This window comes from Calypte anna, chromosome 28 (assembly GCF_003957555.1).
Source record: "Calypte anna isolate BGI_N300 chromosome 28, bCalAnn1_v1.p, whole genome shotgun sequence".
Lineage (NCBI taxonomy): Eukaryota > Metazoa > Chordata > Aves > Apodiformes > Trochilidae > Calypte > Calypte anna.
The window spans coordinates 5,160,988-5,187,629 of NC_044273.1; the positions used below are offsets into that span (position 1 = coordinate 5,160,988).

Here is a 26,642-nt window from a genome sequence, read left to right on the forward strand (position 1 = left end):
CGGCAGCGGCGGCGGCGGCGGAGGGGGGTGGGGGGGCGAAGGTTCCCGGTGCCCCGGGGGGGGCGATCGCGGGTGGCTCCGCGGGAACCGGTCGGTCCCCGCCGCCCCCCCGGGCGCGGGATGCGGCTGCCCCGGCTCCGCCGCACCGCGGCCGCCCCCAACTCCCCCCGCTGACGGGGCCCGGGGCCGCGGGCCATGGTGAGGGCTGGCCGCCCGCCCGCCGCCCCCCCGCCGCCCGCCGCCGCCCCCGGTCGGCCCCAGGGCTCCGCCGCCCCCCCCCCGCCGCCCCCTGAAGCGGCCGGAGCCGCCCCCCCCCCCGCCGCCGCCCGGGACGATGGTGCGCTGGGAGGCGGCCGCGCTGCTCGCCGCCCTCGTCGGGGTCTGCGTTTGGACCGACGAGACCGGGAAAGTTATTTCGGATCGGTACGCGGTCTACTGGAACCGGAGCAACCCCAGGTGAGTCCGGGAGGACGGTGGGGTCGGTCTCAGGGCGGGGGGAACCGGTCCCGGGGCGTGGGGGGTGGTTTGGGGTCCGCACGGCAGCGACGCCCAAGTTTGAGCCCTTCTCCACCCCCTTCCCCGGTGCCCCGCAGCCCCTCGGTGACAGCGGTTCGGGTTCGGTCCTCGGTTCGCTCCGGTAAAGGATGCGGGCGGCCCCGGGGGTTCGGCGCGGGTCCCCCCAGGCGGGTTTGCCCCCTGAAGTTCCCCTCCCCCCAAGTTCTCCCGGGGCTCCGGGGGGGGTCAGCGGCAGCCCCGGGGGTATCGCCTGCGGGTGGGTCGCGTTCCCCGGGGGCGGCGGAGGGGGGGTGGGAGCGGGGCGGTGGTGGCTGCGGCTCGGCCCCCCTGGCCCCTCCGTGCTCAACTTCGGGGAAGTTCAAGTTCCTCCTCCCCGCCGGTCCCATCTCCCCCCTCCTCGCCCCCCGGTCCCTCTCTCGGGGGCGGCTCGGCGAAGGTTCTGCGGAAAAACTCCGAAATCCGACAAAAGGCGGCTGGGGCGGTCGAAAAGAACCATTTGGGGGTGAAAGGGCGAAATGGGCCCGGGTGGGGGTTGGGGTGGGTGCTTCCCGGCCTGGCGGAGGGGTGCGAGGGGTGCCTCGCTCCTGCTCCCCGTTTTATTTCCATCCTGGAAAAGCCATCCCTGCCGGTTCGGCTTGGATTCCCTGTGAGTTTATGTTTTGAATGTCTGTGAATTTAGATTTTCGTCGAAATCGATTTATTTTATTTTTTTGTACCCAAGCATCCATATTTTGTTTTATTTCATATTTTTTTCCAGCGAGAGTTTCATTTCTGTTGCATTTCTTTGTTCGTAATTTTGAAGAACCAGAAAAAAACAAACCCCAAACAGAAATCCCCCAAAAACCAACTGTTGGAGAGTGGGAAGCCAGGAGGAATTCTGCTCCTGGCTCAGGTGGTTGGGACCCCCAGGCCCCTGACCCCTTTCTTCCCTTTGGACCCAACCCCCCGTGTTTTGAGTGGGGGGATTTGTGGGGACTCTGGTAAACGACAACAAAAAGCCCCCAAACCCATATTTCCCCCCCAGTTCTGGAAGTTACTGAGGCCCTGGCAGCGTTCCTGGAGCTGGGGGGCAATGCTGGCCTTGTGTCTGTGGTGCTGGTGCTGCACTCGCTGCCTCCAGGTTTGGCTGTTCTGGTTTTGGGGTAAAACGGGGATTTCTTTGTCCCCCGTGGGGCGAGGGGCGCAGCATGGCCTGGTCCTTGTCCCCACGGTGTGGCCAGGGCAGAGCAGGCAGGGGTTGGGGCTGCTGGCACGGTGTTGTCCCCTCTGGCAGTGGCACTGTGGGGAGGGGACCCTTGGTGGCACCTTGTCCTCTCCTGGTGACACCACCACCGGTAATTGAAGTTTTGGCTGCCTTGCGGTGGGCACCCGGAGCCGTCGGGATGCGCGTGGGGCTGAGGACCCTCGTGGGGGTGGTCACTGTCCAGTGGCCACTGCATGCCCCCTTTTGGGGGACCAGCCAGCTCTGTCACTGTCATCCCTGGCCTCACACCCTCGTGCCGCCCCGAATTTGGGGCGAGCCCCATCCCTTTGTGCACGGCGGTGCCTTCGCTGCGGGCCGCCCGCGGTGCATATGGATTTTATTATCTCCCTCACATTTTTGTGGGGGTTTGTAAGAGGCAGCAATTTTTTTCTTTTTTTTTTTTTTAATTTTTTTTTTCTTGTAGCCCATTGCAAAGTTTTTGGTTACAGTTCCTGGGCCTACCCAGCTCCAACACTTGGGGTTCTTTTCTTTTGTTCTCCCAAATGCCAAACATGTGCGAGGGTCCCCCTGGGCCAAGTCCAGCATCCCAGACGCTGGAGAGCCCGGGTGGCATCTCTGGGCTGCCAGGCCCAGGGCTGAGGTTTAGCACCCAAGGGTGCTGTGGTGGTGCCACAAGTGGCCCATGGTTCTTGGGTGTCCCGAGAGCTGGCACAGGACCTGGCGTTGGCTTCAGCGTCCCGGTGCCGGGATGGGCGCCGCAGAGAAGGCAGCGGGGAATTTATCCAGGAGAATGGGTGGTGGTTTGGTAGTATAAATGTATACGTTTTATTCCTGAAATCTGATGTGGGCTGGGAAAATATTTTTGAGGGGGGGAAGAGTAAAATAGGGCAGAGGAAGTGGGAAGGGACAGGAGGCAAGAGCAGACAATGGCTGGTGGGTTTAGCAGGCACGTCCGCAGCGCTTGGCTCGGGGATGTGACCCAAATTTCCCCAACGTGGGAGCACCCCGTGTTTCCATCGGCCCACGCACTGCCTGCACCTTCAGGTCTTGGAATTCAAGGCAATTCATCAGACCTTGCAAATTCAGAAATTGCTGTTGAGTTTTCTGCTTATTTTCCTTTTTGAACCCAGCGGTGGGGTTTTTTTTTTGCCTGTCTCTGGAGTTACTAGAAGACTGTCTCATCCTTAAAAATGAGGAACAACATATATATGGTTTTTTGGGTCCCTTGTTTTCCATCTTTTTTTTTTCCCACCTACTGTCTCATTTAATAAGAGGGAAACCGAAAAGGATTTAAAAAAAAAAAAAAGAGGAAAAAATGCCCAGTGCTTGTTTGAGCCCACCGACCTGATCCTGGTGATAAATATTTTTCTTCAGGTTTATAGCACAATCTATATTTTATAAAAGGCAATAATAAATCTCATGGTCAATATGATTTGCCCAGATTAGAATAATTCTATATTTCATAATTGGGTCTAAATTAAAAATAAGTGGTACCTCGGGATGCTGCAATTTGCCTGTTCTGTGGAGGTATTTAGCCACTCGCTGTGGATTTACATCTTTATTTATTTTTTTAATTTTTTTTTCTTTTCCTTTTTTTTCCCCAAAACGATTTTGTAAGCGATGCATTTTGAAAAGGTTGCCTGGGTTGGGCTGGATGTAACTGCTGGGTTGTCCTGTAAATCCCTGAAGGAGGAAGAAGGGATCTGTGTGGAACAATGCTGCTCCCATCCCCGCCTGGAACGGGGGAATTCTGCTGGGTGCCACATGCAGAGCTTTCACCTTTTGGGTGTAGGATCCCATGTCTGGGCTGGTCCTGGGTGCAGGTGTTTGGGGGTGATGACCACGGGGTCTTCCAGTGTCCAGCATCGTGGGCAGAGGGCTTCCCTCCACGGGGTCTTGGGTGGTTGCTCCGTGTTTTCCAGCTGGTGTTGTAGGAACCGCTCACCCAGAGGGTCCCGAGGTGGGGTTGCAGCTTTGGGACCTGCAGTGGGTCGAGCCGGGTGTCCCAGAGTATCTGCTGGTGGGTCAGGGTCTCGCCTGGGTGGGTGGGGGTGAGACAGCCCCCACGCTGCAGCAGTGTTTGGGGTGAGCATCTCGGGTGTGTTCCACGGCGAAAAATCAGGAGTGAGGGAAATCTCTACAGGGGAAACAAGGTCTGGGGGAAGGAGCCACCCGTCCCTCAGGCTCCCCCGTCCCAGGACCCGCTGCCTTGGGGCAGTGAATGGAAACCTCTGGAAGGCTGAGGAAGGATGGTTTGGGAAGTGTTTCTGTTCCCTGCTGGGTGCTGGGCAGGTTCTGGTCATCCCGGTGCTGTTCCCGTGGCCGCTGCAGAGGGGGAGATGCACAAAGTGCTGGGGATTTTCCTCTCTCTGTTTACAGTACAGGCACAAATGCTGTAAATGGTCTACATTTTACCCGTGGCCTATATTTAACTGTGAAGTCATTTCTTTGCCTTGGAAGGCTTATTTTCTGGTCCTTTTCTGTTTCTCTCTCTTTTTTTTTTTTTCCCCCCCTTCCTCTCCTTTTATTTTTTTTTTTAATTTTATTTTTTTGGTTTTGTTTTCTGAGCACAGCTGGGATTTCTGTTCTGCTCCTCTGCACTCCCCAGTCCCAGCAGTGGGAAGCTGGAGAAATGGTTTCTAGCAGAGGGATTTACCGGGGCTGGCGGGAACCCAGGTGACACTCGGGGACAGCTGTGACAGCAGAGCTGGACTTTCGGGGGGTCCTTTTGTCCTTTGGGCATGGGCGAGGGGTCTGTGCCACAGAGGTGCGGGAGTTGGGGTGAAGGAGACACCTCCTGGGGGGCTGGATCGTGCTCTCTGGCTTCTTGTGCCCTTTTCTCCTGCCTTGCTGCCTCCCAGAGCCACAGCCCTGGCTTTGTCCAAGAGCTCGGTGGGCGGCAGCCGGGGCCGTGTCCCCTTCACTGCCTGAGTCTGGGCAGATTTCCCCCCTCCTGGGGTCCCCAGGGCTTGTGGTCAGGGTGATGGCAGCCCACCTGTGCCAGGTCTCCTTCCAGGGGGTGAAGCCGACACACGTTTGTCTTTTCCAGGGGAATTTAGTGCTGGAGAGGGGTGGCTGGGTGGGGGATGTGCTGGGTGCTGGATGTGACAAACACACACCCCCCCCAGGCCTCGGTGCTGGGGTGGGTTTGGTGCCAGCCCTGCCATAGGGTTCTGCCCAAATCCTCCATGTCCTGGCTCTGTTTGGGGCTGCCTGGGGTGGGACCTTTGGGGTCGGCTCCGAGCTCTGTGTCTCCCCCATCCCCGCTCCCATCTGCGCCAGCCTCTGCAAGAAACACACCTCGATTTCCCCCCCCACCTTGGAGCCTTTTTAACATGAATTTTAACTCTGCCACCGGGCTGGATCCTAAATCCCAGCAGGCTGAACCCCCTCAGTGGGGCTGGGGTGCTGGGAGCGGTGCCGGGGTGGTTGGGGATGCTGATGCTCGGCCACCTCCTGCATCCTGCACAATTACTGCTCTTTTAGTTTTCATCTGTTCCGTTCTCCCTTTGTGCCGAGATCATTTGCAGCCCTTCCCACCCCTCTTTTCCAGCCCGTTAAGCCGTGTTAGCTATTCTTCACCAGCCCAGGTCTGCGGCGAGCGCGGTTAATGGAGAGCAGATACAAACAGGTCCAGCGTCTCTGACAAGATTTTCTCTCTCTGCCCGTCGCTGTCTCTCTGCCTGTCCCTTTCCAGGGACCGCAATTACATTCCCTGCTGGTTGCCCATTTGGTATCCAAATGCTGCCCATGCTCAGCATTCCTAATGGGAGCTGAGGCTGGGGGGGGTGCGGTGCTGCCGGCCGCTCGCCAGCCCCCAACCCCGGTTCAGGGGGCAGAGGGGGGAAAGGGCTGTTCCCAGTTACCACTGGAGAGCTTGAAAAGTCTCCTTTCATATAAATATACATATATATATATATATATATATATACATACACACGTGTGTGTCTTTATACCTGCAGATCTCTATGCTTTACAGACACAAGGTGGGTGCCCCAGGACACCTCCAGCACCCGGCGTGGGAGGCAGCGCCCGCCCCGAGCTGTCCCTGGGTCACACCCGTGTAACATCCACCTGCAGGCTGAGGGCTGTGAATGGGGTTGGGTTTTACATCTCCCTAAACACCGACCTCGGCGTCCCCCGGGGTGATCTCACCCAGCTGTCCCTCTGTCTGGCTGCATGCACACGTCTGTCCCAGTCTGTCCCAGTCTGTCCCAGTGTCCCTGTCCCCACCTGCCTGCAGCTGCCAAGGTTCAGCTGCCGGGTATTGGGTAAAATTGCAGCAATTGTTCCTTAAATAGCTCCTGGTTCCTGATGGGGGAAATTTCGGTTCCTTTGTGTTAGGTGGTAATCATGACTTTAGAGGCTTCATCTTCATCCCAGATGTTTTTCCCCAACCCAGGGCAGAGATCTTGCCCCGCTCCCTGGGATTTGAGTGGGGTTTGCAGGAGGTAAGCAGGTTGTGGCATTGTTACCTTCAGTCCCTACCAGGGGTTTAAATGACCACATTCAACACCATGATCCAGCTCAGCACAACCTGGGGCCCTTTCACTCTGCTGGAGCCTCTCACACCCCCCCCCCCAGCAGGAGCTTGGTGTCCCCATCACTGTCCCCACTGGGCTGGGTGGCAGGAGTGTTGAGGGGGCATGGTGTCACCCATGGGGTTGTTCTACCCCCAGTAGGGAAGTGGGGGGAAGGAGGAGGTTGTGAGAGTGGGGCAGCTGTTGGGGGAGCCTGTGAGGCTGGGGCTGTGCCACCCAGTGCCACCCAGTGCCACCCAGTGTCACCCAGTGCCACTGTCCAGGTGCTGCCACCCCTCAGGGTCCCGGTTGGCTCCTGGGAGGTCAGAGTGGGTGTTATGTATTTATTTCTCCTCCCTCCTCTTCCCCCTTTGCTTGTTGATGCTGCTGTGGCTGGGCTGCTAAATAGCTTCCCATTGTTCGGGAGCTAATTACCTCTTAATGAGGCTCCTTGCTCAAAAGCCAAGGAGAGGGAGAGGAGGCTGTGAGCTGGGGGGGCTGCTGCAGGGCTGGGGGGCTCCCTGGGGGCAGTGGGCTCATCAGGGGCTCACTGGGGGACAGTGGGTTCATGGGGGGGAGTGGGGGACGAGGGGCTCACTGGGGATCAACGGGTTCATGGGGGGCTTCTCAGGGGGCAATGGGATCATGGGGCCTCACTGGAGACCAGTGGGCTCATGGGGGGGCTCATGGGGGCAATGTGGGGCTGACTGGACCCTCCTGGGGTCAGCAGTTGGGTTTGGCTCTGCCAGGATGAGGCACTGGGGCCTCCTTGGCTGGTGATGGTGAGAGCCACAGTGGTGGAGCCGCCGGTGGGAGCTTCGTCCCAAAGGGTGTCTGGGGACAGCTTTGCTGAAATTCCCATTTTCAGCTCCAAACTTGGTAGGTAACTGCCAAGGAGAGATGCCAACCTCACACCTGGGATTTGCTGAGGAGGCTCCATGCTGGTGGCAGCACAGTCGTGATGTCCCCACCGGGGTGACACCCGCCTTGTCCTGTCCCTCGGTTGTTGATCTCACAGGGCCTGAGATCTTTGCCTGTGGGAGCTGGGCAGGGTGGACGGAGGCTCCTGGAGGAGCAGAAGTTTGGTGTCCATGTGCCAGATCCCAGCTTTACCCCTGGACTTGTGGCCATCCCTGGGTCAGGAGCTGCACGGTGGGCAGGAGGCAGCGGCTCCTGCGTGTGCCGGGTGGCGATGCCGCGGTGAGGAAGAGGCTCCTTGGGCAGCACCCAGCCCCGGCCACCCTGCCCCAGCTGAACTGGCCCTGGTGGCTTTGTGCCAGAGGGGCAGCCACGGTGCCATTCCCGTGGGGTGCAGCCATGGGCTCCCTCAGCACCCCAGCTCTTTCCAGCCCGCCAATTTTATTTTTTTCTCTTGGCTTTTTTTTCCTCCATTCTTCTCAGCCTTCATTTGGCTTTTGTGGGGTTTTCCAATTTCTTCCTGCAGCTGCCATCCCCTCGCATGCCCCTGTGCCAGTGCCAGGGGGCTGCAGGCACAGGGTTGGTCCCACCAAACCAGCCTGGACCCGCCCGGGCCCTCCCGGTGTTCCTGCATCTGCTGAGCTTCCAACCATCCCTCACTACTTTTTATTTGCATCCAGGAACGTGCTTTGATCGAAGCTCCTTCCCCACCCTGAATCCCCCCACAATTAAAATAGGTGTTTCAGATCTTTCTGTACAAAAGGTAAATCCCCCCCTCCCTCTGCCCCAGGCTCCCAGCCCCGGGGCCACCGGTTTTGGTAAAAAGGGGAAGAAATTTCCAGGGGGTTTGTAAGGACAGGAGGTGGGAACGGCCCTTGGGTCCCTCAGCCTCCTCCTCCTCCTCCATGGGTTTGGTGTGCGTGGCCCTCAGCCTGATTTCAGTGGCAGTGGTTGCTGTTTCCCCTCGTGTGTCTGCAAACCAAGTTTTGTAGGAATTTAATTTTTTTTTTTTTTTCCTGCAGAAGAGGAGAAATTATTTTATCGGGTTTTTTTTTTTTTTTTTCTTTAACATTACACGGAGAGCAAAACTCTCCCATGTGCTAGGAAACAGATAAAGTGTTTAGACAGCAAATACAAATATTTCTGAGCGCTCAGCCCGGCTACAGATATTTCTGCCTGTCCTCCAGCAGGATTTCTTACTGTGTCGTCTGGTGGGGTTTTTATTTATGCTGGCTTGATTTTTTTTTTTTTTCTTTAAAGCCTTATTTATATTTGCAGTAAAATAAAATCAGCCAAGCCTGACCCTGTAGAGAACTCGAAAAATCCCAATTCTTCCGTTTTCCAATCCAGTTTTCACTGAGAAAAAAAAGCCCCCAGACCTCATGCCCTGCACAAAATCCAACTGCAAGGGGATTATTTGGGCGGCTGAGTCTCCCGCAGCCACGAGGACGGCGCCGGCACCGGCGCTTCCCCCGGGGAGCTGGGATAGAGTGGGGGTCCCCAGGTGGTCCTGGGGGGCACAGGGCCGTGGCTGTGTCCCTTGTGCCCCTGGTGCTGACTCTGCATCATTGGGTTTCTTGGTTTTTTTTGTTTTTTCTTTAAAAAAAATTATAAATGAGCTGACACCGCTCCCTGGCCGTGTCCCGGCCTCGCCGTGCCCAGCAGCCATCCCAGTGCCACCGCTGTCCCCACTGGTGTCATTGGCACCCCAGTGGCAGTGTCGGTGCGGTCAGGAGCAGCTGCCAGGAGCCAGCAAGCTCTTTCCCAGCCAGCTCGATAATCCCAATTATTATCTGGTTTCTTGATCAGGGTTGCTTATTAAACTTGGCACCGCTGGCTCTGCCGTTCCGGCCGCCTGCCTCGGCAGAGGGATTTATCTGCTGCCGGCTCGGGGAGGAAATTGAGTGGAAAAACATGGGGCAGAGCCCCCCGGGGATGCGGGGCAGGGTGGGAGTCTCAGGGCTGGGGATGCTGCTCCCTGGGATGGGCAGTGTCCGTCTGTCTGTCCCCCCCTTGCCGGGGTGGCCGTGGGGGCTGCGCCTGGCGAGCGCCCGCGGGGCTGGGAGCTTTTATTCCAGCACATTTGGAAATGGCAGGGTTGGGATTTTTTTGTGTTGTTTAGTTTTTAATTTGTTGGGTTTTTTTTTTTTTAAGAGGGAATACGTAAACATTTGCTAAACAGTTCTTGTTTTGCCCTTGCCCTGGAATTAAAGGGAACCTTCACCCGCCTCCTCTTGCCGGCACACCAGGAATCTGTGTCTATATTCGGGCTTTCCAGCGGGAATTCCCCGCTTCCCATCGCCCCGGCCTTCTCGCTGACTGATGCTTCCTCTTGCAAATTTTCTGTTGCAAATTGTGTTTTATTTTTTTTACCCAGACGATTTTGCCAGGCACCCTGCTGGAGCTGCCTGTGCCGGAGCCGGCGTGCCGGCCCTTGGGAAGGGGCTTTGCACAAATCCCAGACAAATTCTCAGCACGGCCGCGGTGGCTGGAGGTGGGGGAGATGGTGCTGCCAGTGAAGATGCTCTCCCCAAGGGTTTCCCCTCCTGGTGTTTTGGGTGTTTGCTGAAATTTCCTGTGGCTCTGCTGGAAAATTCAGAGATTGGTGGTTGAGCTCTCTGGGTCCCAGCTGGGTGCTCAGTGCTGGGTGCTGCTGCCAGAGCCTCTCGGGGTGTTGTGGTCGGCCCCTCGCTGTTCCAAGGCATCGCATCCATCTTGGGAAGCCAAACTCTCTCCGTGGCTTTCATGGGATCCTTCCTGCCTGGTGGTCAGGAGGACCTCCCAGCTCTGGTGGGACTCGGGATGGAGATGTGGCCATGTCCCCAAGGCTGCGGAGGGACCATCCCCTCTGTCACCAGCACCGTGCTGTGGTTGTACAACTGCTGTTGGATACGGCACCGGCACGCGGCGTTCCTGGCACCACTCAAAATGGTGCCTCCTGGTTTGGTTTCCAACAGAGAATCCAATCCACAGTCCAGAACAAAACCAGCTCCTGGCTCCAGGGCTCATCCAGCGCCATTTCCCTGGGATTGTGTTGGCTTCCCAGGTCTTGGTTGCCCTGCACGGTGCCCCAGCATTGCTGCCCGGCCCTGTGGGGTGGAATTAGAGGCTAAAACCAGGGATGGGATCAGGGATCACCCTCTGCCATGGGATGTGGGCTCAGGAGGTGGCATCCAACGCACCCGCTGCCTCACATTCCTCACCGTGGGTTGTTTGCCTTCACCTCAAAGTGGGGCTGGGGTCCCAGCTTTCTGTGCTGGTTCTTGGGGTTGGTGGTTCCGAGGTCTCATCACCGTGAGGTGTCTGGTTTTTGTCTGTTTTTTGGCCTTCTCTCCACCCTGGAGCTCTGCAGTGCTGGGATGTGCAGCTGCGGCGGGGCTGGGCAGCAGTGGGGGTGTTGGGGTCAGTGTGGGTGCACAGCACTGGGAATCTGGACTCCAAAAAATAAAAAAAACACCCAACCACATTTCAAAGCTGATTAATAATAATAACTCATAATGTTGTCTTTTAAAATAGAAAGCTTTTGGATGAGGCAGAGGGATACTCCCATCACTGAGACAGTGAGCTGGGGTGTGAGTCCTGGATCTGGTTTCCAGCTCATTACACAGAGACAAATGGCTTCCCCCCTCCCAGCCTCAGTTTCTCCGCTCTTAAGGTGAGGATCTCTGCCAGAGGCTAAATTAAGCAATTAATATTCGTGGAGTGCACGGAGAGATTGAGGACACGGGCTCTGCCAGCGCTGTATCCCGCTGCACCGCGCATCCTCCTCCATCTCCAGACCCAGGAGTTTCGACTGGGAGGCGAAGTGTCCCCCCCAGCAGCTCCCCGAGGGGTGCCCATGGTGTCCCCATGGTGCCCCCAAAGCCCTGGGCACAGGAGGGGCTGCACCCCCAGCCCTGCCCAGGCTGATTTGGGGATGTGTTGGCTCAGAGCTGCGCTGACTCCGTTAGGGCATCCCGTGGCACCCCGAGACCCCATCCCCAGTGGGAGGGCAGCCCAGCTGGGCAGGTTTTTAGGTTTGGTATTTTGGGGTGGTGTTTTGTTTTTTTTTTTTTTTTTTTTTTTTTTTGGTTTATTTTTTTTCCTCAAACATTGTAATACTTGTTTCACCTTATAAATCACCCGCGTGGGGCTGCCTGGCGAGGGAGGATTTACGGGCACAGGTGGAGCCGCCGCCGTTCCTGGGGCCAGACCTGGGTTAATGTTTGTCTGATGCTGGCATTATGGCAGTGATCCCAGTGGGGGAGAGGCTGGAAATCCTGCTCAGGGGACCGTGGGGGGATCAGTCCCACAGTTGGGATGGACCCAGCCAAGGTGTTGTAGGGTCCTACATGTGTCTGCGGTGCCGCTCGGGGTTTGTTCCGTTCTGGGTGGGGTGGCAGAGCTGGCACGGTGGTGGGTTGGACCCCAGATCATCATCTTAATGCTGGTGTAAATCAGCAGAGTAAAACGGGGGGGCCTCAGTCCCCTGAGAAGCCAAAAAGAGGGGTTCTGAAGCCTGAGTGGGGGTAGCAGCAGCCCTGGGGATGTTTGTAATTAGGCATGGGGTCAGCTGAGGAGCCTGAGCTGGGTCCTGTGGCCGGGAGGCTTCACTGTGCCCCTCCAGGGATGGTTTGGATCCCTGGAAAATCTTTGCTTTCCTGCCACAGCAGCTCCCGTGTCACACTGGGGAAATGGGAAAGCCATTAACTGGCTGCTAACGAACGTGGGGCTGGGGTCAAGAGGGCTGGGGGGGCCAAAGTGAGGGTGGGGATGGGGATGGGGATGGGGATGCTCAGCCCTGGATGGGGTGGGGTGACCCAGCCGGGGTTCCCCCCATCTCCCCAGGGGCCAGGGCAGCTCTATCGGGATTTTCCCTGCATCGGCGCTGCCCGCAGCAGCACAAACGAACCAAGTAATTGGCAACATGGAAATATTTTGTGCTCATTAAGCAGTGGGAAGCAGCGGGTGAGGAAGCGACGTTCTCCGGCGCAGGCAGGGGCTGCCGGCAGCGTCCCCGGGGGCTGCCTGTGACCAAAACCCCACCAACCTCCCGTGGAAAGCAGAGACGGCGATTGCTGGTGGAGAACCAGGGCAGGGACCGTGGCTCCTGCAGGGACACAAACCCCCTGGAGCCGGGGGGCTGATGGTGGAGAGCCCGGGGGGGTCCTGGCACTGCCTGGTTGGGATCCCCGTGTCTGTGAGAGCAAACCCGGGGGGTCCGAGGGGGTTCACAGCCACCGTTATGAGGGGGCTGGGGCTGTCACTGCCTGTTTTCTTCTCACCACAGTCAATCCTGGGGATTAAAACTTAAAAGGGCCAAGCTCAGCGGCCGCCTTTGAGCCGCCCTGACCCTGCTGCCATGTGGCACGGGTTCCCAGGAGGGGTGTGGAGGGCAGGCTCGGCATCCTCTGCGTCTGCAGCGTGGCACAGGAGTGCAGCAGAGATGGGGAACGATCCTCGGGGTAGGGACCGGGCCCGGTGACCTCGTCCCTGTGAGGGTGGGTGGCGTGGGGACAGCAGCTCCCACGCGTGCTCGTGGCGCTCGGTGGGGCTGAGGCTTTGCCCCCGTCCCACTGCAGGGCTCTGCCCCCTGTCCCCCGGCGCCGCGTGTGCCGCAGGCGGGGGAAGCTTTATGGCTGTAGTTAAAGGGACTTTATGATATTGTATCTGAACAATTGCTGGCTATTATCCGGATCGATGCCGTGTGATTGAGACACCGGTTGATAACCCAGCCGGGGCCTCCAGTCGCTTTGAAACCGCGCAGGGTCGGCCGTGCTTTCCATAAAGCCCCTCAGTGTTTCCTATTTTAACTCAGCCCCAGGCTCCGGGGGGTTTTGCTGGGTGCCCTCCTGCTCAGGATGGGTGAGGGGGTGCCCAGGGAAAAATTTAGGGTCCCCATCCCACCTTCACCCCGCTGGCAGTGACCTTGGGCGGGTCGCGTCGCCTCCGCGCTTCGTTTTCCGTGGCTGTAAAACGAGGACAATGATACCTTCCCCACCTCACAGAGGTGTTGGGAGGCTTAATTAGTTAATGTTCGTAAAGTGCTTTGAGGATTAATTAATATTGTGATTCTAATTTTTTTTCCGATGGCAAAACACTGCAGAAATGTCTCCATGCTGGTCCCTTCCTCCGTGACCCCGTAAAGCCAATCCACCTGGGAACACCACTGGGCAGCCCCGTGCCTTGCAGAGATCATCCCAGTGCTGAACTGGGAGGCAACTGGTGTGGGGAGCTGAGTAGGAGGCCCCAGAGGGGGCCTTTGAGGTGTCAGGGGGGACCCTGAGGTTAACTCAGCTCCGGGGCATCTCTGCTACGGGAGGTTCCCCACGTGAAGTCGGCAGGGCAGGAGCTGAGGGTGTTCCCAGCTCAGCCGTGGGTGCTGGCACAAAATGGGGGTCTCACCAGGTTCCTGGAGAGGCTAGGAGGGGGGGATGAGCTGATGGGGTACATTGGAGACCCTGGGATGGAGAGTCAGTGACAGTGGGAGCATCCCCAGCAGCAGAGACTGGAGGGGACTGGGAGCTGCAGTGAAGCAAAGAGAAGGACTGGGGAGAGCCCCCATCCTGCTCCCTGGAGCTGAACGGAGCTGGAGAAGAAGGAGAGCCTGGGATAGAGGAGGTGGGAGTGGATGATCTGGAAGGCTCTGGTCTGTGGCTCCTGTCCCTGGTTGTCACCAAACACAGCGTGGAGCTGTGGCAGTGTGAGGAGCCTGGATCCTGGGTCTTCCAGCAGGTTTCTGAGGTTTGCTCATGGTTTTCCTTGCTCTGCTCTGAGGTTGGAGGGGCCAAAAAGCCACATCCCTGTCCCTTGTGGGCACCCTGCCTGGAGCAGGAGGTGTTGGTGTGTCCTTCAGGAGAGCGTTTGGGAGTGGTTTTGGTGGTGAGCTGTCCCTGGAGCTGCTGGGTGTGTGTTGGGGTGGGGCTCATGTGCGGGAGGTTGTGGCAGAGCTGGTGTTGCTGTGGCTGTGCCAGGCCACCCTGTCCCTCTGCCATGGTGAACCCTGCTCTGGCACACAGCTGTGCCAGTGCTACACGGCTCACCCAAGCTGCCCGTCCCCACCAGAGCTGGCACAGGGTGCTGGAAGGGACTGCCCAGCACTTCCCGGGTGGGAAGTGTTTTCCAGCTGCTGGGGGGAAATGTCTGGATCCAGTTGCTGGATCCACACACATCCAGCCATGCCTGACCCACTCCTCACACACTGTGTTGCTGGAGGGACTCACCGTGTCCCCATCCTACTGGAAGCCCTGGCGTGTCCCCAACCCACGTCCAGGAGCTCTGCCATGTCCCCAACCCCAGGCCAGGACCCTCAGCGTGTCCCCCATCATCCTGCCCTGCTGGGTGGATGGCATCACCCGGGGAAGCTGCCAGTGCCTGTCCTCAGCATCCTGCCACTCCATCCCATCCTGGGCCGTGCCAGCAGGGAGAGAAGTTGGGATGGGCACCATTCCCCCCCCCACCTCCTCCCCCTCCTCCGTGCCTTTTGTCAGCCTCAGGAATAGTGACCTTGAAGCGTCGGCAGCGCCCTGCAGGCGATCGTGCGGGAGGTGTCTGACTGCGGCTCTACCTGAGCCGCATCAGCAAGGGGGACGTGGCGGGTTCGCCGCGCCCCGGCTCAATAATTGATGCGTTTTTTCTCAGCTCCCCCTTCCGTGAAAGGAAACACAAGTGCCGGGAGGACGGCGGCGGGGATGGGGGAGCCGTGAGGGGCCGGGTGTGACGCTTGGGGACGCTGCCACGGGGCCACCACGCTGGGGACGATGGCAAGTGGGGGTGTGCCTGGGGCTTGGGGGGGGTGGCTCTGCAGCCTGGGGAGATCCACGGAGGTTGGAGCAGCTCCCTGTGCCCCCTGCCTGGCCTTGTCCTTCCTTGTTCTTTTTGGGAATCCCTGCAGCATTCCTTGAGCTTCTGTGGGAGCACTGGGCATCCTCACACCGGGCATTTCCCACCCCCACAGCACAGCCACCCTGACCTCCCCTTCTCCCACCAGGGACCCCCAGCACCCACAGCCACCCTGGACTCCTGCAGAGAGAACACTGGCCCTGGGTGCTGCCCAGTTTAGCAGAGATGCTTTGCCTCCATACACCCCCCCCCCCCCCCTCTGCCTTTTTTTATTCCCCCCCCCCAGCTTCCTTTTCCCGCTCAGGAAAGCACGCAGGGAAGGGGAGAGATTTTAACCTTCTGCCTGGAACCAATTAAAAAGGTCTTTCCACAGAGACGAAAGTGCTCGTGCACCTTTGTGTGCTGTGAACGGGGGGAAGAAAGCGGAGGCGGCCTTTGAAGGGGGAGATGGAGGTCCCTCCGCTGGGACCCCTCCGGGCTTTCAAAGCCTCTGTTATTTCTTTATTTTTAAATAGCCAAATTAAAGTGACTCCCGCTTCTTTCCCTCCCCGTTAGCACATCGTGCTGTGAGCACGTGGCCCCTACCAGCAGGGAAGGGTGACACAGCCCACACCTGGCACTGGTGGGCATGGGGTAGGTGCAGGCACCCCAAAACCCACCCTGACCCCCTGGGACCCGTTTGGGCACGGGGCAGAACCTCCCACCTTCTCCCTGGCCTCACTAAGTCCATGGGTGGGAGGCAGAGGTGATGCTGGCGTGGGGATGCTGGGGGGGTCCTGGCTGTGTCAGGACAGGGACACGTTGTGCCTGGGACAGCCCCCTGCTCCTCCAGCCCCCCAGCTCACCACCCCTAACCCCCAGCTCACCCTCCCTAACCCCCAGCTCACCCCCCTAGCCCCCTGCTCACCCCCCTAGCCCCCTGCTCACCCCAGCCCCCTGCCCGCCCAGCACGCTGCCCCTTGAACTCAACCAGCCGAACGGATGAGTGGGTTTCTTCAAAGCCCCCCCCAGCCCGCCGTGCCCCCTCCCCAGCTGGGTGCGAGGCGGGTGAAAGGCAGCAGAACAAAGCACAGGAAGGATTTGAGGTGGTTTCCTCACAGACCTGAATGTTGAGCTGCTCAATGGAAGAGGAGACGCCGACACTTTCATCCCCGCACCCGAGTTTGGCCAAGGGGCAAGAGCCAACCCCCCCCAGCATCTTTTTTCTTTCTTTTTTGTTTTTTTCCCTTGCTTTTTTCCTTGTTTTTTTTTTTTTTCCTTGTTTTGTTTTGTTGGGGGTTTTTTTGTTTTTGTTTTTTATTTTTTTATTTTTTTTATATAGTCTCAGATTTATTTTTCCACAGTATAATTCTGAAAGACAGCAGAGTATGAATTATTCATTGACCCCTAACTGCCTTTGCATACAATCCTGGCCGGGGGAGAGTGTCCGTGTCGAATGCATTTGTGTGCAGAGCTGGGCCAAAGTGAATTGAAATCAATTTTTAAGGTTTAGGAGGGGGGGATTAGGTGATTTTGTGGCTGGAGCACGTGGGGAGGTGAGCAGGATGGGGCTGTAAAGTTTCTAGTGATGGAATTAATCCCTTTCCAGGGCTGCTGAGGAGCAAGGCTGGGCTGGGGGGGTGCTACTGGGCGTGCTGGGGGCCAAGGTATGGGTGCTGCTGGTGGCTCCAGGTCTCGTGTGTGCCCAGGAGGGGTCTGGGTCAGAGTTGGGGTCCTGGTTTCATCCGTGGCTGCTGGCAGGCAGAGCATCACGTTCCTGGTCCTTGAGGAAGGGCAGCTGGTATGGAGCAGCCCTGGTGCATGCGGCTTACGGGTGAAAAGAGGGGTGAAAAAATGACAAAAATACCCTGGTTACTAAATTTATTCTGTTCTGAGATGCTCCTTTAGCCTGACTTGAAACGTGAGGCGTGGCTGAGAAGGGAGGGATTCCCCGAAGAGCAGGATGGGAGCTGCTGCCGCTGCTTTCATCCCCATCCTGCTGCCCCCGGTCTCTCCCTCTCCCCCTGCAGCCCCCCCACCCTGTGCCCCTCCCCGGGGCCCCCCTGGCATGGCCATGCCCTGACCTTGAAGTCAGATGCCAGAACCCTCCAGGGGTTGAGGGGGTGAAGGAGGGGGAGCACCCTGGGCCAGGCATTAATCTGATTAGTCCTGGAGTGAATGGAAAAGCGAAAAGGCTTAAACCCCAGTGAAAAGAGCAGGGGGGGGTGAGCCCTGAGAAGAGACCCTGGCTGATCTTGTCAAATTAGGTCAAATTTGGGTGGGGGAACACGGGGGGACAGAGGCAGGCGAAGAAGCAAGTGAGGGGGGCACATGGGAACTGTTTTGCTCTGGACTTGCACCTGGGGTATTTTTTTTTTTGGGGGGTGGGAGGGTGTGGTGTAGCCACGATGGGCAAACCCACCCAGGTGCTGTGCAGGGTTGTGGCTCTCTCTGTGTGTGCTGGTGGTGCCAGGGCCATCAGTGTGGGCAGAGGGATGTCCCTGTGGAGGAGGGAATAGGGGACATCCCATCCCCAGGCACTGTCCCCGAGTTTGTGGTGCCTGAGGCTGCTGTCCCTGTCCCCTGGGCAGGGGTGGTAGCTGTCCCCTCCATCCTCTCCTCCGTGGCATCGATCCCTGCCAGGATCGATGGGCGCTTCCCCGTGGGTGAGGGGCTGTGCAGCCCGGCTGGGCAGGGAAGGAGAAGCAGAGCCTGGAGCAGGTTCCAGCATCGATCTCCTGGCGAGGAGCAGAGCCTCGGCAGAGATCAATTAGAGCAGTCATTAGCCCTGCCCAGAGCTGAGCCTGGGAGTGAGGCTGGGAGGGCAGCGGGGGAGATGCCAGCCTGGGAGCAGGTGCCCACCCACCCACCCACCCCCACTACCTCAAGGGGGCTGGAGCCACTGGGGAGGCTTCCCCAGCCCCCCAGGGTGGGGACATCCCAGCAGCTTGCTGACACCCCGATGCTTCGGGAGCTGCCGAGGACGCACATCTCACCCCAGGGTGCACAGAGCCCTCTGTGCCTCAGTTTCCCAGGTCAGCAGCTGGAACAGAGGCTCTTCCCAGCAGGCCCGAGGGGTTGGTGATGGTCACAGTGACCATGAAAGCCTCGTGGCAGCCCCGTGGCTGGGACTGGCCCTGCTGTAGCATCAGCAGCGTCCTCCTGATCGGAATGTTTGTTTATAGAGGACTTTGGAAGCTGTTTGTGTGGTTGGAGCTGCCTCAAGGGGACATGGAGGAGCGTGGCTGGGGGCACTGCAGATGTGTTGGAGCTGACAAGTGACACCCGGGTGTGTGTCCATCCCAGCCTGGGGACAGCAGCCCGTGGGAGGCCCACTGGGTCCTGTCGGGGAGCAGGACACCAGTGGAGTCATTGTCACCCGGGGCTGGAGACAGCCAGGCAGGGGCTGGATGGGCCACCTGGGGACAGCAGAGTCTGGGGAGCTGTTTCTTCCCTAAGCTGGGTTTGTGCCAGAGCCCAGCAGAGGATGGAGGGAGCTGCACAGCCCTGGGTTTGTCATCCACCCTCAGAGCTTCTCTGCTTCCTTCCACCAAAACGCAGCTGGAGACCGAAGCCAGGCAAAGCAAACTCGTGGGTTAAGGGAGGAATGACCTGGAGCAGGTACCACCTGTGACAGCAGCCGCCTCTGCCCAGGAGCTGCAGCATCTAAGAAACAGAAAATCAGGAGGGGTTCAGGAAGAAAAGAAAAGGAAAAAAAAAAAAGTTCCCCGATTACATCTGGTGAAGTGACAAATCTGCCAGGCAAGTGATTATTCTGTGTACGGACGTGCTGAACACAGATGCCGATAGGATTAAAGGGGAAGGGGAAGGGGGGGGGAGCTCGCCCTGTTAAACCAACACCTGAGAAAAGAATAAACCAGGCAGAGGAATAAATCCCACGCGCCGCCAAGGTCGCGTGCGCCGGCCCCGCCGCGGCACTGTCCGAGCTCTCCGGTGAGCCGGCCGGCCGAGAGCCACCCGTGCCAGGCAGGGCCACGGCCCCCGGCACCACCGCAGCCCCTGGCACCACCGCAGCCCCCGGCACCGCCGCAGCCCCCGCTCCCCGCCGCGCCCGTACCCGGCATGCCCTCGGCTGCCTGGTTGCTTTCCAGGCACGTCCCGGGCATCCCCTCGGGATGGCGCAGAAAATTAACAGCAGTTCAGATCTGAGGAACTTTATGACACGTGTATGATAGGACTGAACCAGGGCGTAATTGAATGACGGATGAGCTTCCAAGAGCCACATTTCCAGGGAGTAATGAAAAATAGAAGTGCTATTGACTAAAGGAGCTTTCGGCGGCCGGGCGGCACGGCGCGGGATGAGCCGCTGCCGGCAGGGGGAATGCATCAATACGGCAAGTAATAGCTCAGTTATTATAACTCTGGAAATGTCATTCAGGCCTAACCAGAGAACACTAGCTATTAACTAGCCTTAAACAGAAAGCACCAGGCAGAGAGGCCAAGCTGGGAGCTCCCGATAATTATTTTGCTTCTTTTCACGGCTCTGTCGCTTTTTCCCTTGCAGGGGGCTGGCCCGAGCACACCTCCCTGCTGCCAGCACCCCGGGGAGCCCTGCTCCTCACTGCACCCTCTGCCCTGCCCGTGCTGCAGCACCGAGCCAGGCCGGGCTCCCTGGGAGCTGCTCTGGGCCACGGTCCTCATTGCAACCCCTGGAGTTTTTCCCTGTCCCTCGCAGGGCTGTGGGCAGCGGGTGCTGGTGTGGCTTTTGCCACCTGCAGCCACGAGCTTGGGGCTGAAGCCCTTGAGCACGTGTCCCTCCCCACGTGCACATCCCTTCCCGCAGAGAATCACAGAATCGTGGAATGGTTTGGGTTGGAAGGAACCTTAAGGATGACCATGGGGAGGGACAACCTCCTGACAGACCAGGTTTCTCTGTCCCTCCCCTCATCCCCGTGGTGTCGGGGCCCGGTGCCCCGCGTTCCCCTGCTGCACGCTGCCAGTCAGGGGGAGTGGATCCAGTGATCCTAAATGGATTTTTCTCTATTACTGCCTCGCCAGCAGTTGGGGATCAGCACTGGGGCTGTGGTCACCGGCTCTTCAGGCAGTCTCACCAGCACAACCAACATCTGCTGGCACTTCCTTCCTTACAGGGCCACCTGTGTCAGGGTGCCCTTTTTGGGGGCAGTTCCAGAGCCCCACAACTCCCCCAGCCTGCCATGGGGGTCTGGCGGTGGAGAAAGGGACACGTTGGGGTGAAGGGCAGGAGGGAAGGGGGTGCGTCTCATTCCTGCACACAGCCACTACCTGCTTTGCCAGTCAGGGTTCATCATTAGCCACGAAATAATTAATTGTTGGTCAGGCGAAAGGCATCACTCGCCCCTCTCCGGGGACCCCGTCAAAGGGAGCTGTCAGGGGCTGGCATGATGAATCGCAGCTCCGCAGCCTGTCACCGTCAGGGCAGGGGGGACAGGGTCCTGCCTCGTCCTTTCAAGCGGGGGTCACGTCGGGGCTGGCGTCCCCCGGGGTGGCACGGGGCAGAGGGCCGTGGGGTCACCACCCCACGCCGCGGTTGTGCCCGCTGCCTCCGTCCTGCCACGCCGCATCCCTCCGTCCATCCCCAGCCTGTCCCCAGGGCCGCGGTGACCCCGCCGGGCAGCTGGCAGCACCTCGGGGGGCCGATTTCCACCTCGTCGGCGTTTTGGCGGTGATTGCAGGGTCGCCGCGCTCCCCGGCTCCCGCCGATCAAATTACCGCGGCCCCGCTCGCCGGCAGAACGCGCTCAGCAAATCGCTCCCGCCGCTCCCGTGAAATTTCCTGCGAATTAAAGCGTTGCAAGGTTAAAGAGTCGCCCGCTGCCCCCCCCCCCCGGCCGCTGCCACCGCTGGGGACCCAGACAGACACCGCCAGAAAATGAAGCAGCCGACAACCGAAATAATGCAATAACACATGTTTAGCTGTATTAATTTGTGTGTCTCAGGCAGAGCGGGGTGGGGAGGGCTCGCCTGGTTTGCTGCTCCTGCTGCTGGACCAACACCGTGCAGGATGGGACAGGGAAAACCGTGTTCCCTGGGACAGGGAAACTGAGGCACCGAGGCGGTGGCCGCCACACCGGTGTCACCGCAGGTCTGCGCCACGTCTGGGTTGTGACCCCGAGGTGAGACCAAAGGAAACTGTGCCAAGGCAGCGGTGGGTTTGGCTCAGAGCCCCAAGGGTGGGTGGCTGGAGGAAGAGCTGTCCCCCACCCTTCCGATGACACCGCGGGGCAGCGGGGAGGTGGCAGCGGGTGGGACAAGAAACCGGCATGGTTCGGCGGGACCGTGGTTCTGGGGACACTGCGCCAGGCCTGGCCACGAGGAGTGCTGGGGCTCAGCGGTGCTAATGAGGTCACCCGGGGGGCTGTTTACCCCGTCCCCTGCCAAAGACCCCCGAACGGGCGCCTTGATCCGGCCATCCCGGCGGGCTGCGGCCTGGAGCCGGTGCGGGCGGCGGGGGGCCTGGCTGCCACCGGCAGATAACCCCCAGCAGCTCCGTCCCGCGCCCGTTATCAGCGCCCGCCCGCCTCGCCAGACGTGTTAATTAGGGCACTCAGCGTGAGCAGCCGGAGCACGGATGAGCACACGCGTGGCCTCGTGCACGGGCTGGCACGTGGCTGGGGTCCGGCTGGGAGAGACGTGCTGGGCCCGACGGCTGCGGGGACGTGAGCGGGGATGGGATGGGATGGGATGGGATGGGATGGGATGGGATGGGATGGGATGGGATGGGATGGGATGGGGGGAGCTGTGTCAGGATGGGGGGTGCGGGACAGCAGGGCACAGGTGCCGGGCTGGCTCTTCACAGGTGTGTGCGTGTTGGGCAGGGTGTTCGTGGGTGCACGCGTGATCTGGGGACAGCGGGCGACCTCTCCTCCCTCGCCCCCCCTGCTGCCCCCCTCCCCTTTGCCGCCACCACGAGCACCTTCTGCCACGCTCGACATCCTCAGAGCCACCCGGCCTGAGCCTCCTGACCCCTCTGTGGCAGAGCCGGGTGACCCCCTCCAGCCCCCCCGAGTCCTCCTGCTCACCCCACCCCTGCAGGGCTCTGTGGAGGCAGCGTGGCCGCCGGCACAGCCCCTGCCACACGTCCCAGCCGCCGTCTCTCCAAGGATGAATTTCTGATCTGATTCAATCTGTGCTGCCCTCAGCCCGAGCTGTGGCGTCTGCCGCCACGCTGGAGCCGGGCGGGCACCGGTGCTCCCCAGGGGCTTGAGACCCCCCCTCCGGTGCCATCCCACCGGAGAAGAGCAGAGCGGGCACCGTGTCACCTCCTGCTTGTCCCAGAGCCAGCAGCTCCATGTGCCTGGTGACCGGGAGCGGCTCCAGCGGCGACGCCCGGTGTGGTTGGGAGTGGTGCTGGGCTGGGGATCTGGTGAAGTTTGGGGTGACGCAGAAGAACGTCGGGGCAGGGTGGGAGTCCCGGGGTGCAGCAGGACCCGTCACCCACTTCTCTTACTCCATGTCTTCGTGGGCTCGTGGCCAATCCAGCGCGGTGGCCACCGAGCCCGGGAGGGGGAGCAGAGCGGGGACCTCTGGGCCCAGCTTTATTATTGAGTTTAACCTCCAGCCCCCCTTACATGCCGGGGTGGCAGCGCTGTGCAGAGCCGGCTTTTATGTGCAAATGAGCCTTTTTTTTTTTTAATCTTTGACAGGGAATGTGCTGTGTTTACATAACAGAGGGCCCGGGGACTCTGGAGAGGGCCACTGACAGCCTGGCAGGAGATGTTAAGGAAGATCTAACATTTCTGATCTCTGTTTAGCCAGAGGCACTGCGGGAGCAGGAGGGGAGGGTGGCTCTGGGGTGCCTGGGGGAGAACAGCTCAGGGGGCTCTGGCCAGGCACCTGAGGCAGCCCTGATGGACCAGCCCGGGGGTCTTCAGTGGCCATGGTGGCCCAGCCTGGGTCGATGGGTGCGGTGACCTGAGGGTCCCCTTGCTGGGCCAGAGACCCTGGAGCCCTCTTGGGGTCCCCAGCCCATGGCCATGGGGCAGAAGTCGCCCTTCCCTTGCCTTGATGGAGCTTCTGGAAGTTCAGGAGCATGGAATGACCGAAAGCTGGCGTTGAAGCCCAAAGCTGGTGGCAAAGTGTTGCCTTTGGTGGCAGCCCCAGGGGACAAGGACCCTTGTGTGGTTACCACCAACCCCTCAAGCAGCACCCCTACCCCGGGTGCTCCCAGGCAGGGGTCAGAACCATCCTGGGGGGGGTCGAAGCTGCTCAGGCTGCTTAGCAGGCACCACAAGGAAAAATCTGGGCAGGTTAAGTAGAAGAGTGCCCAACATCCTGGGGCCTGGTGGGTTCCTGTGGATTAATGCAGGGCAGGCTGGGGCTGGCAGCATTGATCAGGCTCAGTGCTGGGCTAACGAGCAGCCATGGTAACGAGGGGGGAGCAGCAGCAGCTGCGCAGGGGAGCTTTGCTCAGGGGTGATGGTGGAGCCCCCCAAAAGGGTCTCGCTGGTTTGGGAGGAGGGGGCTGGGGGAGCACGGGGCTGGAGCATGGAAACGGGAGTGCTCAGCTGCCAAAATACCTGATTTTGGGAGGGAAAAGGAGCAACCTCATGAGCCCGGGGAAAAAACCTGTGTCATCTGTGCTGGTGTCGTGGGGCAGCGTGTGGATCCGACCCCCAGCGTGGTGCTGGACGTGGCCGTGGCAGCCACCCTGGTGTCACCAGTGCTCGTGGCCAAAGCTCTGATCCAAACCCGTGTGGGGAGCCCTGGCCTCCCTTGTAGCGGGGTCTTGGGGCAGGGAGGGACCTTGGGAGGCAGAAAGGAAAATCTGTGGCAGATTCCTGTTCCCATTCCTGGGCCCAGTGAAATGCAGTCTGGAGCCAGCACAGGGCCACGGAGGCTCAGCAGCCTCTCTCTGCTGAAAAGCTTCTCATTTATTTGAACTCCTTTGCTTTTTTCTTCTTTTTTTTTCTTTTTTTTCTTTTTTTTTCCCCTTCTTTTTTTTTTTTTTTTTTTTTTTTGTTTCTTGTCTCCTTGAAAATACTTGAAAGACCAAGTTTCTTCCCCCTCCACTTTTTCCAGCAGCTCTCCCTTACTCTACCCTTCCTGGTCCCCGTGCGGTGCAGGGAGGGGGGGGGTGAGCTATACCCAGCTTTGGCTTTTCTTTTTCTTTCTGCAACTTTGCAAAAAAAAGCCAGAGGGGAGGAGAAACTCGGCCTTTCAAGTATCAAGAGCAGTTTTACTTTGGGGTGCCCGTGAGTTCCTTTGGGCGTGACCCCAAAATGAGGTCCCAGCCCCACAGCAGGACGTGCCTGGCCCCGTGTAGGGACTCTGAGGCTGCATTTTCGGCACTGGTTTGGTGGGAAACCTCCTGGTGTGTCCAGGGAGCGGCTGCGGGACGTGGTGCCAGCACTCTGCCACCCAACGCCACCGGTTTGGCAGGCTGGCTCTTGGATTTAAACAAATTTTGTTTTCTTCTCCGTTATAAAGCCTCCCTGTAGCCCGGGGGAGTGGGGATTGCTGCTCTTTTTTCTAGATCTGCAAACAGGCTGAAATAATAGCTCCGGGTGTACCCATTCATCTCCGTGTCTATCTCGTCGTGCATCCCATCTCATCCCACTCTGTCACCCCGTCCTGTAATATCTCAGCATCTCCCTAAAGCAAAAGATGACAATAAAGTGTAAATGTGGAGTGTTGGCTCTGGAGCATAATGATGGCAATTTAGATGCCAGCCATAATTTCCCCGCCGTTGCCCCAGGTAACGGGAGCCCTTGTCTCCCGTGGGAGCAGGGCCGAGACGGGACGAGTTTCCTGTCACCGTGCCATGCTGGTGGCTTCTGCTGAACCCCCAGAAAGTTGGGAAAACGCCATTTCAGAAGGGGCAAGTTTGGGGGTGGCGGCAGAACTCACCCTGCTCGATGGGCACAACGGGGAGAAGGGGTGTCAAGGGGACACGTCCCACCGGTACCAAGGGGACACGTCCCACCAGTGCCATCGGGACATGTCCCACCAGTGCTATGGGGACACATCCCACCAGTGCCATGGGGACACGTCCCACCAGCATCAGGGCAGCTCTCGGCACGGTTCGGCTGCCGGCCGGGGCTGTCAAATGACATTAAGCCCAAAGTAACCTCCCGTCCGTGGGAGCCGTCACCGTCATCCCAGATAACTGTAATCGAGGTGCTGAATATGTAGCTGGGCTGGGAGTTTTGTAGTTGAGATAAATATGGATATTAAAGCTGTCAGGGCTGGTGAGGTGATGCTGACACCCGCTCCACCAGTATCTCCCCACCCGACCTGTCGGCTCCGCACGGTCCCGGCTTCCCGGCTGGAAAACTGCTGGATGTGCTTCTGGTTTATGGTGGGTTTTGGGGGAAAAAAAAAGGGAAAACGTGGGGCAGCGGGGTGATGGGTGCTGCAGGCCATGGGTGGCACCCGCAGCCTGGCCAGAGCAGGGCTCAAGCATTTGGGAAATTCAAAATAAATCTCATTCCTCCACCGCTGTCCCTGCCCTGTGCGTGGGTCCTGATGGATTTCGCTTCCCGACACCTTTCCCGCTCCACCATCGAGACCCTCCTATCCCGGGGGTAAAACCCAACGGACATCCCAAACCCACCACCCAGCCGGGGCAGGGGAACCCTCGAGCCCGTGCCCGTCCCTCCTCCCACCCTGACGCCCACTCGCTCCTTCTTTATTTTTTTAATTAGCTGATTCGCTATCTGGCGCCCAAGTGCGTTTCCCACCGCGGCGCTCAGGAAACCTCATTAACACAGATCAAAAGGAGCTTTTAATGATTTATAAAGGTGCAGCAGTTTGGAGAAATTAAATAATTTAGGTGGTGTGTGTGTACGGCGGGTCCCTCCGGACCACATTACAGGCGTTCCGTGAGCCGACGGCGCTGTCGCGGTGCCGGGGACGGTGCCGGGGAGCGCGTGCGGTGCTGCCGGGACCACCGGGGCTTTGGCACCACCTGGGTTCTGTGGGACAGGGAGAGAGGAGGCCAGGGTGAGACCTTGAGCATGGTCTGGTCACTGTGGGTGGGATGTGCCAGGTGGCAGTGTCCCCGTGGGGAGCTGTGATCACTCTCCAGCCATGCAAAACATTTTCCCAAAGGGGTTGAAATAAACTTCGGCACTGGTGGGGTGGGAGGGGGTGGGGAGACCCCAGACCCCGTTGGACCAAAAGCAGACGGACCCAAGTGTCCAGGCACACCCAGCTCTGTCTCCTCAAGGATCCCACAAGTGGCTTTTTTGGGGTGGGAGATGGAGCCTGTGACCAAGATGTGGCCAAACTCCCCCCCCCTCCCCATGGCTCCGTCCGGCTCCGGGGAAAGAGAAGGATCCGGGGACAGCCTGGGCGAAGCAGCGGGAAGGTTCCTGGCAAGGAACCATCGGGGCAACAGGATTCATGGGGAAAAGCAGTGTAAAGCTGCAGCACAGAGCTGGGGGGGCCATTCCCCAGCACTCCCCAGTGCCCAGCAGCTGCTTTGTGCCCATTTCCCAGGGGATGGAGCTGGCGGGGGGGCTGGCGTTGGCTGTGGTGCAGCCCAATTTCCATCAGGTTGTGTTTTAAGAGGGGGCTGGTTTTGGGGGGGGGAAGGGAAGGGGGGTTTGGGGGGGCGGCTGCTGTGTTTTATTTTGCTCTGTAATAGGCTTATTACTCCTGATCACGCTGTGACCATTTGAATGAAGGAGATGTTGGGAGATGAAAGCACAGGGAAGATTTGGAGTGGCCCTGGCAGGACGG

The 26,642-nt window shown here is 59.1% G+C and overlaps 1 protein-coding gene across 1 annotated transcript in view; it reads left to right on the forward strand.

Moving 5' to 3' along the window:
• The first annotated feature begins 314 nt into the window (after positions 1-314).
• EFNA2 (ephrin A2) overlaps positions 315-26,642 on the forward strand; it is a 32,662-nt gene continuing 6,334 nt past the window's right edge. The window contains exon 1 of the mRNA XM_030466466.1: positions 315-456. Within this exon, the coding sequence (XP_030322326.1) occupies positions 335-456 (122 nt within the window). The 5' untranslated portion in view covers positions 315-334. The remainder of the gene's footprint in view (positions 457-26,642) is intronic.